This window comes from Paramormyrops kingsleyae, chromosome 23 (genome assembly GCF_048594095.1).
Source record: "Paramormyrops kingsleyae isolate MSU_618 chromosome 23, PKINGS_0.4, whole genome shotgun sequence".
Classification (NCBI taxonomy): domain Eukaryota; kingdom Metazoa; phylum Chordata; class Actinopteri; order Osteoglossiformes; family Mormyridae; genus Paramormyrops; species Paramormyrops kingsleyae.
Window position 1 is genome coordinate 4,224,819 of NC_132819.1, and position 14,772 is coordinate 4,239,590.

The 14,772-nt window shown below is 43.0% G+C and overlaps 1 protein-coding gene across 1 annotated transcript; it reads left to right on the forward strand.

Annotated features, from left to right (window-relative positions):
• The first annotated feature begins 140 nt into the window (after positions 1–140).
• Positions 141–3,136, forward strand: LOC111853503 (V-type proton ATPase subunit G 2-like). The gene is made up of 3 exons (XM_023830461.2): positions 141–422; positions 1,595–1,695; positions 2,118–3,136. Exons 1-3 carry the CDS (start codon positions 341–343, stop codon positions 2,289–2,291), a joined length of 357 nt encoding a protein of 118 aa, XP_023686229.1. The 5' UTR covers positions 141–340; the 3' UTR covers positions 2,292–3,136.
• Positions 3,137–14,772: the final 11,636 nt, after the last annotated feature.

Sequence of the window (14,772 nt, forward strand, 5' to 3'; positions counted from 1 at the left end):
GCCTACATCTTGAACGATTGCATTATTAAAAAAACAAATGCAGTCGCATCCATAGTTCCTATTGACAATGATTTCTAAACAAATATGTGATACAAAGATTATTTGTCATTTACACATGAAGATGGAGATAAAACGTTTATAGTCACTTCTACTTGTTGCCTTCGTGTGGCTCTGATGCACTTGTTAGATTGTATGGGAGAGACGCGGTCATTTACTTGGGGGCGAAAAGCTGAGCTGCTATCTGTAGCTAACAGCAAAGCAGATTACGTCATAGGACATTTGTAAAAAGTGTGGGAGCCTGTAGCAGATACCAGAAGCTTCTAAAACCCAAACAAAGACGATGGCGAGCCAGTCCCAAGGCATCCAACAGCTTCTGCAAGCCGAAAAGCGTGCAGCTGAGAAGGTCTCCGAAGCGAGGAAGAGTAAGTGACGCATCTTACGCTTATATACTGCACAAAAAAGGCTGATTGTTCTGGACAGCCATGCAAAACAAACTACATCGTCAAAATTTTGGGTGCTTCCGATACCATAAAATGTAGCAATGTATTTATGAATGACAGGCATCACATGTATTATCAAAATTAAACATCCGTACGAATCACGCAAAAATGGCCAAGGATAGTATGATACGTAATAATAAAAAACAACAGTCGACCTATCCAAATCCCATGCATATTAGTTATAGCTTTTACAATGTAATTGCTTTTTATCTTTAATATGTCCGAAAATATTCCGTCGTCAGATATCTCCGTATCCGCAGTGGCGCTCATGCGGTTGTGTAAGGAGTTCGTCACGATACCATGAGCAATGAAGCTGTCGCAGATGGGTGAGATGAACGTGACTCAAAACAAGGATCGTGAGCCTGTCGGTTAAGATGCGCTGCCTGTTAACTGGGTTTTGAAAAAAATTGTATAAATTACATGTGTCAATGAAGAAGAATCAGCATGTTTGTTAAACGCTCCATCCATCCATCCATTTTTCATATCCCCAACCAAGTCTCTCCCAGACAACACAGCACGTGGGACACCCTTGCCGTGTTGTCAGTCCATCACAGGGAATGCATCCATAGAATACAGGGAATTAAGAGATTTGTATGTTTGTGTGCAGTTTGCATGTTCACCCTCTGTTTGGGTGAATGGACCGTGACACCTTATAGTGAAAAATACACAAGCCAAAAATATACTAGTAAAACATAGTAAACACATATTAAGTGAAAAAGATAAAGTGCAAATTTACTTACAGATACATTAATGTACATACATAGATGTTACATTTCTGCAGTAGTGCTTGTGTAAACCCGATATACATTGAATGTCTCAGTCCAGATTTACTCATGTCGGTTTTACGTATGCTGAAAGCTGTCTGCACATACTTTGAACTAATGCAAAACATCAATTTTCATATATTTTTCACTACTGGAAAAGTTTGGTTGAATATTTTGCAGGCTTTTTTTTCATTTTGCCCTTCATATGCCATAAAACCAGACTAAATCTGCTATTGGACAGTAATAGTGTGAGGAAACTGATGAGGTGGCAGCTTCGGGTCCATGGGCTGAAAGAGCTGTGAGCTAAATGCTCCTTGCTGCCCGTCCCAGGGAAGAGCCGGAGGCTGAAGCAAGCGAAGGAGGAGGCGCAGGCTGAGATCGAGCAGTACCGGCGCGAGAGAGAGCGGGAGTTCAACCAGAAACAGAGCACAGTAAGAGGGAGAGGCCTCGTCATTCAGAAGATCAGCTGCGTTACATCCTTAATGTTCAAGCTTTAGATGTTCACAAATGAAGACATAATAAACATTCAAGTCATATAAACCTTTATTTTTATACGTAGCTTATGGTTACACACTATGGGATAAATTGTCATTCAAGTGAAACCAGAGCTTATTACGTGTTGTCACATTTAAGATTTTATCCATACTGTACATATATGTATGACAGGACAGTGATCTGGCAATGTGCCAAATGTCAAGGGTCAGAGGTCATGTTAGGTTGACGTGATGCTAAGCATGAGTGTGCAGCATGAAGTGGGTGGGTGTGGAGTTCACCGTTGAATTGTATGCTGCTTTATTTATTGGATGCATTATAAAATGGCCACCAGGATGTACACACCCCCTCTCTCCCTCAGGTGTTAGGATCACAAGGCGACCTGTCCTCTGAAGTAGAGCAGCAGACACGGCAGAAGATCCAGGCCATGAACAAGAGTTACCGTGCCAACCGGGAGGGGGTTCTGAGGCACCTGCTAGCCCTCACCTGCCAGATCAGCCCCCAGATCCACTGCAACTACCGCTGCACTTCCTAGAGAGCCAGACAGAATGAGACAGAGCGAGGGCGCTGTGAACACAGAGGGAGAGACAGAACAGGCACTTGGACAGGCCTAGGGAAAGCTAAACAGGAAGCACTTAGGTGTTGATGGGAATAAAGATGTGACTGCAAACATCATTATCATGTCATCCCCTCTGTCAGGTCTGCAGATGTTGTATCCTGGTGAACATTGTGATAAATTGCACCAGATCCTTCTCCTGAGTCGACGTCTCTCCAGTGAACATCATACGCTTATGGAAACTCAGTGTGTCATACCAGTGGGGAGATTGCATGTGTGCGGGCAAAGGTGCCTGTGAGTCTCTTTCAGTTGTCACTGTGGCTTAGATCACACCCAAGCAAATGTGGAGTAATGTGTGCAGGGTTGATTATCCTCGTAGTTGTGTTTGAATTCTGCTTCCTTTGCCTGCGTGTTGCCATTTCTAGGTCCGGCAAAGAATCGGTATTGCAGGAAATATCACACCTGTCGTCATCTCTGTCAGTCAAAGCCCACATCATTGGCTGGCTGTCACCGGAATGCCAAGCCGTTGTTGATTTTGAGGTAAACATAAATGAACAGTCTTCACAATGTTCCAAGTCCTGTGCTGTCGTTAAATTATTAGCATGAACTGTCAAATAGGGTTTCGTTAAATTCTGGCAACTTTGTCGTGATTTCTGTAAGGTGTTGCATAAGCATGCTAAATATTACATGGTGGGTATAGCCTAATAAACCTTTATTAGTTATAAAAGCATGCATTTTTAGCTGGTATTTTTTCTGGTCGGGGCAGATTTGATATGTCGGATCTTGATTTTATCGGAAATGAAAATTGTATTTTCCTATACAATCCTAAAAATCCATCTAAAATAAAGTTTGTATATATATATATATATATATATATATATTTGCTCTGTATATTGTGTGCATTATCTCTTTTATTGTATTATTTCCCTTAGAAAAAGTATAACGATTTACAACTTTAGCCCATCTTCACCCACTCGGGCAGCGCTCCTCATAGGTCGTAGTGTAAAAGGTACAAAGCAAGTGAATTATGGGAAAACGTTTCATCTAGTAAATGACACACTGGTATAACGCATTATTCTTACATTAATAGAAAGCAAGCAAATGTAATAATAAAAAAAACAAACTTAGAAATGCATTTGCATGGCATTGCTTAAGATAATGAATCATTATTATTATTAGGTTCCGTCAAATCAATGTGGTTTAAATGGCGTAAAACTACATAGAATCACGGAAAACTGGGTTTTGAGACCTTGTCACATAAGGCGGTCTGAACTCCCGAGCGTGTGTCAGGGTAAAAGCAAATAATACACGTCTTCATAATACTTTAAAATAAAGGGAGCTTATTACAACTACGTTGTAGATGCCATAACGAACTTGAAAATCACCTACAGTACCAAATGCCGCTAAGACATTGGTAACAACGGGCCACCAATAGGGGGCAGTGTGTTTTTGCGCATTTGCCTTCTCAGTGAGCGACTTCTCGTGTTGACCCGGGAGAATGTTGCCGTCTGTCACGGTATCATGCACGTTTACAATCTGTTCCTTTAATTGTGTATAACTAAAAAAATGCTGACAGGACACTTAGCTATATGCCTCCTGGAACCCACACCCTGGTCTATAATTCAAAGGGAGTCTGCCATCAGAAACAAAGTTGAAGACGAACCTTATTAAAACACGTCAATTCTCTCCGTAATTCGTTCCTCCTTTTGCCGTCTATACGCCCCAACATGGAACAGGAAGTTCCTGTGTGTAGTGGCCGGTGAGGCATTATCAATGTTACGATTCAGAGCCGTGCTTTAATTAATTATTATTATTAAATCAATAATAATAATGAAGATTTTAATATGTCAACTTTGTTCTAAACCCTCTGATTACATCTCACTATATGTTTGCCAAAACACAGAAACCCAGTGAATCTGTGATATTCAGATGGATGTCATTACACAACATGAGTGATAAACCATGAATGCTGTGTTATGTAAAGATGTTTAAAAATAATCTTTCCCAGTTTACTACGGGTTTCTTCTTATAAACATGTTTTCCCCATAATACTTTGATGATATAAAGGAAATGAAAATCTAAACAGACAGGACTTTATATGAGCTGAGGTACAGAATTCCATTATTGTCAGTGTGCCGTTAGTAAGCACAATGAAACTCAGTCTTCACAGGCTCTGCCGTTTATCCTGCATCCCTGGAGGAATTTTTCGAGGTTACAGGTTTTGCTCAAGGCCGCAGCGATGATGCCCCAACCCATGTCACGCAAGCAGTTTGAACTGGCGACCTTCCAATCACAGCCACAGAGGCCTAGCCTGCAGAACCACGCACTGCTAAAATTTAACTGTAAAATTTACAGTAAGTGTAGGTGTCAGTATAGAACTGTAAATAAACAGTACCTAATAGTAAAATATTAGTTAACTTTTGAAAATATCTAGCATAGTCCTGTATATCTACAAGAGAAGTTGGTCATGTTTTTACAGCCAGGAGTACATTAACTGTACAGTAGATCTACAATATAATCCAGTGGAGGTGTTTAACTGAAATTACAGCACAGGTTTAGAAAAATCATAAAATTATAAACTTGCATATTTCACAGTAAATTACAGCAAACGCTCTGGAAATCAGTTTTGGAAGCCGTTCAAAAAAACTACTTTTCCTGTACCTGATGGTAAAAGTCATTCAAAATCCATTAACTTACTCAGCAGAGTACAGATACATGTGTTCATTTCCAGATGCAACATCTGATGCCTGCATATGCGTAGTGTTTGTGTATCCAGTGTGTTCAATGTGTTTATGTGCCGTGTGTAATGAGAGGTGAAGGAGGCTGCGTGTGAGTGATGATGTGAACCGTTTGAGCTGTTAATCAGGTGGGATGAGGAATATTAAAGTTTAAAAGGGACAAATGTGACAGCTGCTCAAACATTATGCGAGAAGGCAGAATAGAAAGAGTGTGGATTTGAGAGAGGGAGAAAGAAAGAGATGAAGAGAAAGGCAGGCGGATTTCCTTGGGTGATCAGTCTTGGGGAGTCTCGCAGTCGGGGGCCCTTTCAGATGCCTGCTGCAGTGGCTGCCACTGGAAACAACCCAAATCCAAGCATTTCGGGGTCGTTTATCTTAATCTCAATTATGCTTATTTAGGCTAAAATAAGTGACAGATGAACCTGACCGGGCAAGACATATGAAATATCACTAGCTACGTCAGCTTCTGGTAGAAGAGAGTCCGGTTTCTCTTTAAAGTGAGCCGTCAAGAGTAGCAGCATGCATGGGATTAGACAATTTACTACTCCTTACTTCAACAGAATAGTATGTACCACAGTATTTGTTTGCTTTTGCCAAAAAAAAATTATTCCCTTTCATTTCAAAGCCCCTGTGTAGTCTTTGGTAAACATTCACAAACCAAAGTGGTCAAATACTGACATTTAATGAACACGATACAAATTTTTTTTTCATCTTTAACATACATTGACTAGAACTGCGTTATATTTTGTATTTTGTTTGGTTACTTATGGGTAAGGTTAGGGCTGAGTAGGAATTAAGGTCGTCATGTTGGGATTAAAGTCATGGTTGTGGAAATGAGTGTATGATTCCTACAGTGATATAGATACCTAATCTGTGGGTGTGTGTGTGTGTGTGTTCTGTCTGTGTATTCCTGTTTGCATAGGTTTACTCTGGGTGGTCAAGTTCCCTCTCATAGTATAACAACATGTATTTATGAAAATGAGTGCCTCAAATTGCTTATGGTGTGTTTTTATGCCTTGGCGGATAGGCCTCATGTCTGGCCTTTTCTCTGGTGCTTTTGGACCTCGAGAACATAGCATACCTCTGAGTATCAGCAAAAACAAACCATAAATATTAGGGAGAAAGTGTTCATTTTAGGTGAATTTACTGATTTTAGGTGAAGCCATGTTGTACTGATGGTTACCCGAGGAATCATGCCCAAATCTGAATTGATGTTGCTCTGCCAAACAGTTCTGAAAGACATTCTTGTCTCCACCTTCATTTGCTGTCGCTGTGGGCAATAAAGAAGGAAAACAGGTAAAACCTGGGGTTAAAACAGTGGGGACTATTTCTCAGTGTTACCAAAATAGCCACATGACTCACGGGGGAGAGTAACCTCAAATATGTTGGTTCCCCAATTTAAAATGTTATTTACAGTCCAAAAGTAAACAGTTTTATTTTTAGCTCATTTTCACCCTTCTAAACTTGAACAATTGCGTTTTGATTTCTTCTCCACTCTGGATCTTGTTTAACAGAACTGAGCAGTGTAAGGCTGTGTGCAGGAGTTTCTCCTAACGGCCGCTGGTGCCGTAATCTTTACATGCCTTCCACACCTTTGTTTGAGCAGTTTTGTCAGATAATGTGAGTCCGGCTTTAACCTGGACCCGCCACAATAGTTTCAAACAGAATCCAGGTTATTCAGTGATTTAAGGTAACCACGTTGTATTCTAAGACATTTTCCATTACATTGGAATTTACTATAGGTTTTATTTGTATAGCCTTCGCATGTGATGTTTAATGTTAAAGCTGATTGTGGGGTGAGAGATGGAGATGCCATCCGTGAGGGTAATTTTATGTCATTGAGGGAACACAGCAGCCCCATAAAGGTTTGCATGGAAACTCATTGATTCATTGCATGCTTCTCTTCTATTGGTTGCACTCGAGTTTCGGCCCCGTTTTTGGCTGAACTTTTATGGCAGTTTTTACTCAACCAACACCGGGTAAAACCTGTCTCATCCTTGGACTTCATTCTAACATTCCACGAATGTTCAACCGTAAAGATATGAGTGAGCTGAGTAATAGTAATAAACAGCATTCGTAACTACATGACATTTTCACGGGCCCTCCTTGTTTGTTTATGATGGCTCTGTTAGTGTCGGCCGTTTTTACTCAAAGCTCCTAATTGTTAAGAGCCAAGTTGGATCTGCTTCACCTTTTCACTGTTACTATTATCCTGTCTCTTCTGCTGCTGTATCTTACCCTGCAAACATTTCTCTCTGTCCTTGAGCATAAATGATACTATCTAGTGACAGAATTTATAGATTCTGGAGTTTTATAGTGGAATTAAGTGCAGCAGAAATGGCAAGAATGGTTTTAATGTGCTGAATGCTAAACGTAAAATATGAGTAGTGTTTCATATGGGTATCAGGCTGGGGTTTACTGCTGTCTGCTGTGTGAGAGCCAAGGCTGTTTGTCACGGTGGATGTTCTCTTTACTCGGTCTCCTCTGAGGACAGTAAATGTAGGAAACACCCAATCCGCCGCTCCTTCCCATCCTGAGTCGTCCGCACATGACAAAACTCTCGCCCTCGCTGAGCTCAAGCTGATTGCTTTTTCTCTGCGGTCCTACTGCACTGGAGCTGCTCAAACATGCAGCGTTGCAAAGGATCCCCTGGATCTGAAGGGGCTATGTTAGAGTTCAGGATGCGATGCTCATGCGTGATTGTCAAAACCCAGGGTAAGACTTCCAGCTGGGTGCTGATTTGTGACCTGCCCATTGTCTTGGTGACCTTTGACCCCTCACCTCTGGCCCCTGGGCATCCTCCTCTCCTACTCCTTACAGGAGTGATGCCAATTGACGTGTCCCCTTCCCTTTGCTCACACGACTCTGCATCGCCTGTTTGCTTTTTAGATCCCCCCTTAATTTATTCCAATGTATTTAGTGCACCTGCACACTCTGAACTTTTAAGATGCTTTCAACAGAAGCATCTGTTAAAATGTAACAGTTAAATGACAGTTAAATGAATAAATATCTGTTTGAAAATTCTCAGCCTGGCAGCACAGTCCCCGTGAGAGGTTAGACATCCCTCGCTGAATCTTAATGAGTTAAAAGCTTTTGGAAATTTTAGCTCTTTGTCCCTCAGATGGCTCTGTGCGGCTGGGTTGTCCGACTCGGTGTGGGCATTGAGGCCATTATCCTTCGGTACCACTGCGATTGACAGCTGAAAGCTAATAAACTGTGTAATTTGTAGTTCCAAGAACATAAAAGGCTATAGATTTTCTGCTTCCATTTATAGCGTATTGTATGACTGTTCTTTTCTCACTCTGTCTTCCAGTCCCCTCAGCTAATCTGCCCCTTACCCCGTTTTTTACATTTTAGTTAGCACACACTTTTATCCAAATTAACATATATATTTTTCAGAAAACAGTGTCAGACAGGCTCTGGAAACATTAGATTTTGCTTAAGGGCCCAACAGTGAATTCATGCTGCTGCCCTGGGATTTGAACCAACAACCTTCCAACCACAGACACTCTAACCTGCAGACCACACACTGTCCCCCCAGTGATCTATACCACTACCCCCAGCCCCCTTCACTCCAAAGCACACTTTCTCCACCCTTTGTACCCCAGCAGTGACCTGTCCCTCTGCCTCCATGGTGTGATGATGCGCTGACCATCAGTCCGTAAGCAAGGGCTACATTGCAGCTATCTCCGTAAAACCATTCTGCAGTGGGTGTCTCGACGTCAGCACCCTATACTGTCGATAAGTCAGAGGTCAGCTTTCTCCTAGGACAGTGAGGGACAAGGTCTGTATGTTCCCACTGCTGTAACAAAGAGACAGAGGGTCACACAGTCATAACCTTTCCGTCAAACTTTTCATAGACCCGGGGGAGGTTCACATGTTTTCATATCGATACTGTCAGCGATGGAGCTTGGAGCTTGCAGCTCTGGGCGTCACGCAGCGAGATGGACAAAGATCGACCTTCTCCCTTCCGAAGAAGGACAGATATCTCGCAGTGTGTGTCCATGTCACTGAAAGACCGACCAGTCCCAGCCTGCAGCTACAATATAACAACACCTGGTCTTTACTGACTCCACTTCTGTAAATCCTATTAAATTTAGTGAATTAATGATGTGAAACTCATAACCACACTCGAGTCGAAGGGGTTCGGAAACAGCTGCCCTGCTTTCGATGCAGGTGCACAGTTCAGCACTGTATCCACACTACCTGACGACGTAACGAGAATGATTCCACGACTGGCGCCCCTCTGGGTATGCAAATTCTCCCCGTTCTTTCTGCCGGCCGGCGCTGTGGGTCATTACATAATTTCTTTGCTTGGCAAATGCATTTATGCAAAGTGATTTATCAGCTCTGAAGTTACATATGTGCCCACTGAGCTGGAAACTCATCTTGAGTGTAAGGGTGCAAAAGTGATACCCCTTTGGGGAATAACACTTCATTTTTTTTCTAAACCATTGCACTACAGCTGGTGATCCTGTTAAAAGACCTGCCTTGCACAAAACGCACTGAGCTGATTTCCCTAATTCATTCTATAAATGTGATTAGTTTCCCTGAGGTGGTTTGGAATTTAAATATATCTGCTGTGGCACCGTGTGAAAAGCAGAGTGGTCGACAGTGAGCCTTGTTAAGGATAATGGCAGGAGAGGTCACTGGATAGCGTGCAGTGGAACTGGATGTTTCGGGAAATCGCCCTAAAGTGGTGTGAGGTCGCAGTAAGGATAAAAGCTGCTTGTTTTTTATCGCTAACAGGGAGCACAGCTGTCACCCTCTTACAGGTGTTTTCTTTTTGGTTTGAATCCCTACTCATTCACATATACGGTGCTCGACAGTATGGGATGGGATTCACTCAGTGGATTCAGGGTTGCATCATTGCAAGCGGTGAGTCTCATTTTGTTGTGCATGTGCAGAGAAACAATAAAGTTGACTTTGACTCTTTTGCCGACCACTCTGTCCTCTTTCAGTGCGGCCTTCCTATTCATCATTACTGTTTTGGGATCCCTGCAATGGACTGACATCGTATTCTGGGTGATCCACAGCCTTATGCGCTACAGTATGCTGAAACTGGATGGATGGATGAATAGATGGATGGATGTTTCTTACATTTAGAGATATTTACTTATCCTATGTCTGCCACTGCTGAGCATTCAAAATGTGCTTCACACATAAGGTGTACTTGACTCATTCAAATGGGTTTCTTATTGACAGCCAGCATAACAACCTAAAATGCTGAAGCTCACTGTGGAGGGTTTGGCAGAACTATAAGGGGGGAGTTTTTTTCGAAGCTGAGGAAGCCTGCAGGTCCTAACAGGACACTGCGAGCTACAACTGTAAGCACAATATGGGCTTTCAAACAGCCAACGCTCCAGGTCGATATGTAAAATCCCCCACCACCATATTTGCGTAACAGAAAAGTGTAGCGAATGGCTCATATTTGTAAACATTTTACTGATCAGAGGTGTATGGCGTATTGAGTAGGATGGTATGTGAATGACATACTTCAATTGATCCCACAAACTACGTATAACATGGGTTCATGAACCAGATATCAGTCATTTCTTGTGACTCTCATTATTTCCGTACACGTTTGAATGAGAGGACTTTTGAAGGGGGGCCGCTATGCTTTTGCTAAGTTGGTCCAGAAACTCTCTCAGATATTTTTGTACCAGCATTTTCTTTAGGGGGTTACAATTTATTGAGTCTGTATGTTATGATTTCAGGCACCAGGAGCATTATGATTTATTGTAGCACTTTGCATCGCTTATTGCTTTGTGAATAGGGCACGTCTACATTACATGTTTTTGACGTCCATCACGGTGTCCAGTTTGAGATGTAACACTGATCTTGGGCATTCCTCTGCTCATAGATAGAGCTGCAATTCACCTAGTCATCACAGAGAGAGAGTGAGACAGGGACATGTTCTTGTCCACCATGATGAGACTGCTAGTGAAGGTATCTATTGTACACTGCTCAAAAAAATTAAAGGAACACTCTTTACTCAGACCATAGCATCGAGTCAATTTAACTACTGGGATATTGATCTAGTCCGTTAAGTAGCAGAGGGGGTTGTTAATCGGTTTCAGCTGCTTTGGTGTTAAAGAAGTTAACAACAGGTGCACTAGAGGGGCAACAATGAGACGACCCCCAAAACAGGAATGGTGTAACAGGTGGAGGCCACTGACATTTTTTCCTCCTCATCTTTTCTGACAGTTTTTTTCACTAATTTTGCATTTGTCTACAGTCAGTGTCACTACTGGTAGCATGAGGTGATACCTGGACCCTACAGAGGTTGCACAGGTAGTCCAACTCCTCCAGGATGGTGCATCAATATGTGCCATTGCCAGAAGGTTTACTGTGTCTCCCAGCCCAGTCTCAAGGCCATGGAGGACATTCCAGGAGATAGGCAGTTACTCTAGGAGAGATGGACAGGGCCGTAGAAGGTCCTTAACCTATAAGTAGGACCAGTATCTGCTTCTTTGTGCAAGGAGGAACAGGAAGAGCACTGCCAGAGCCCTACAGAATGACCTCCAGCAGGCCACTGGTGTGCATGTCTCTGAGCAAACAATCAGAAACAGACTTCATGAGGGTGACCCGACATATTCTAGTGGGCCCTGTGCTCACTGCCCAGGACCGTGGAGCTCGATGGGCATTTGCCATAGAATACCAGAATTGGCAGGTCCACCACTGGCACCCTGTGCTTTTCACAGATGAGAGCAGGTTCACCCTGAGCACATGTGACAGAAGTGAAAGGGTCTGGAGAAGCTGCGGAGAACATTATGCTGCCTGTGACATTGTTCAGCAAGATCGTTTTGGTGGTGGGTCAGTGATGGTCTGGGGAGGCATATCCATGGAGGGACACACAGACCTCTGCAGGCCAGACAACGACACCTTGACTGCCATTGGGTATCGGAATGAAACCTTGGACCCATTGTCAGACCCTACACTGGTGCATTGGGTCCTGGGTTCCTCCTGGTGCACGACAATGCCCGGCCTCATGTGGCGAGAGTATGCAGGCAGTTCCTGGAGGATGAAGGAATGGATACCATTGCCTGGCCCCCATGCTTGGCTGACCTAAATCCAATGGAACACCTCTGGGACATTATGTTTCTGTCCATCCGACGCCACCAGGTTGCACCTCAGACTGTCCAGGAGTTCAGTGATGCCCTGGTCCAGATCTGGGAGGAGATCCCCCAGGACACCATCCATCATCTCATTAGGAGCAGCCCCGACATTATCAGGCATGCATACAAGCGCGTGGGGGCCATACAAACTACTGAGTACGATTTTGAGTTGCTGCAATGAAATTTCGGCAAAATGGACCAGCCTACCGCATCATTTTTTCACTTTGATATTCGGGGTGTCTTTGAATTCAGCCCTCTGTAGGTTTATCATTTTCATTTCCATCAAACGATGTGGCATCCTTTCATTCCTAACACATTACCCAGTCCATATACAGCATGATTTTCCCCCCCATTGAGATCTGAAGTGTTTTCAAAGCGTTCCTTTAATTTTTTTGAGCAGTGTATAAACTCCTACGCTTCAGTCACCTTGTAGGCCTACATTTCCATATATCTGACACGGGATTCTTCCGGGTACTATGGTTTCCACCTGCAAAAACATGCATCTTAGGTGAACTTGTGTCTCTGGATTGCCTGCAGTGTGTGAGGCTTCCAATAGACTGTCATCCCATCCATGGTGTCCCCCACCTTGTGCCCTGTGTTTGCTGATATGGCCTTCAGGCTCACCATAGCCCTACATTGGATAGACTTTTAAAAAATGATGTATGGATGGATGGATGCATGGATTCTGGAACTCAACCAATATTGAAGGATGTTGTAACTGCCATTAGAATAATAATGAATATTGTTTAAGCTTCAGTGATGGAATATTTTAGCTGTGTAAGGATATGTGCTAATTCATTCACATACCACTGCTCACAAAAAAAAAAGAAACCCAGCCAGTCAGCAGCAGGTTCGGGAGCTGAGGAAGGTGACGAAGCGAAGGAGGCAGAAAACGAAGCAAAGGAGGAAGGATTTTCACAGTAAAATCTCCCGTGTGTGTCAACAACAGAAAAGCCTCAAAATGTTTCTCTTAAAATTGGTTGCAAAATCGTGAAAATGCGGAAGAAATGTCTTATCTTGTGTAATTTCGTGCATGATCCAGCAGAGTGAGAAGGGTAGTCATGTCTCGACTGATACATCTTTAGTTTCACGTTGAGGAAGCTGATGTTTTGGTGTTAGGACTGACATTTCTCTTAGGATACCATTTACAATGTAGCTTCCTCATAGATCCTTTAGTGCAGCACTATGCAAATGTATCCTCTGCTTGTCCGTGTCATGCTTGTGTCATGTGTCCTGTAAACTAACCTGCCACACAAGATTTTCCACGTACCTGAACAAAAGGAATAGTCTTATCTAACTCACGGTGGAATGCGTTGACAACTGGTATTAAGTATTAACCGGCCTTTTGAAACACCAATTTCGCTTGAGAGGTCGGTGAAAATGGTAGAGCAGCAGTATTCACCGAGGCTCGCCGGAGCTAATGAGGAGAGAGGCCCATGTAGAGAAAGGTGTCCATTATCCCGCAGGTGTAACAAGGTCTAAACCTGCTGGCACCAGTCACTTTCACTGCAAGGCCAAGGCTAATCTGAAATCCTGTAATTGTACAGACAAAATCACATAGTCACAATGCGGCAAAATCATTCATGTCATAAGTGAACAAATATAATGGTACTTTTAACAAAATCTATTTATTGCATATTCCTGTCCATTCAATTTCATTGCCCATTTGCAGCACTGTATTTTAACTGCATTTTTCTGGCTTATGTCCCAGTATGTCATGTTTAAATGTCTTATATATTTAATCACTGTTAAATCACATATATTTGTTCTATTTAGTACTGTTTGTGTGTGATGGTTATCCTAGGCAGCAAAGGGCAGAATGCTGGGTACACCCTGGGCCAGGTGCCCGTCCATCACAGGGCATATAGACAGTGTGTGGGCAGTGTGTGGCTCACTGGACAAAGCCTCTGTGCCAAGGTTACTGCTTCAAGTGTGGCCTCAGCAGAATAGTTACATCTGTGGGCCCTTGAACAAGGTCCTCACCCCCCCCCCCCAGCTCCATGGGGGCCACTGCAGGTGGCTGCTAAGCTCCCTCTCACCAACATGTGTGTCACGGAGAGTAAAATGGTCGGCAGGGTTGTCAGCTGGCTGGCATGAGAATTTCCATTCCAGACAAGTCTGCACGCCCATTTACACGTATGTAACAATTTTATTACCTTGTAGTCTTTAGGGTTTACAAACTACCCCAACACTTTTGATGTAGCGAATTTTAGGTTTATAATAGAATAATAGAGTTATGCTGGAAGATTTCTTGCGTGAGCGTGAGAGTCTGAGAGTGTGAGTGTCACACCAGATGCTTGAGAGTTGGCAGCCCTGGATAGGTGAAAAGAGATCAACGAAGTGTCATCAGTATTATACACTAAGGGGAATTTAGGGACAATTTCACCTAACTGCATGTCTGTGGACTGTGGGAGAAAACCTGACTGACACAGGAAGAACAAATAAACTTAACAGGCAGAGCAATGTGAGATTTAAGCCCCTCTCTCCCCTTCTGCAGCGGTACAGCTCTGAACTGTAGTACCACTCTCTTACTGATAAATTATTATTATTTGAACGTGAATTCAGTCTGACCCTAACCATATCCCAGTCTGATCCCAAGTCAGC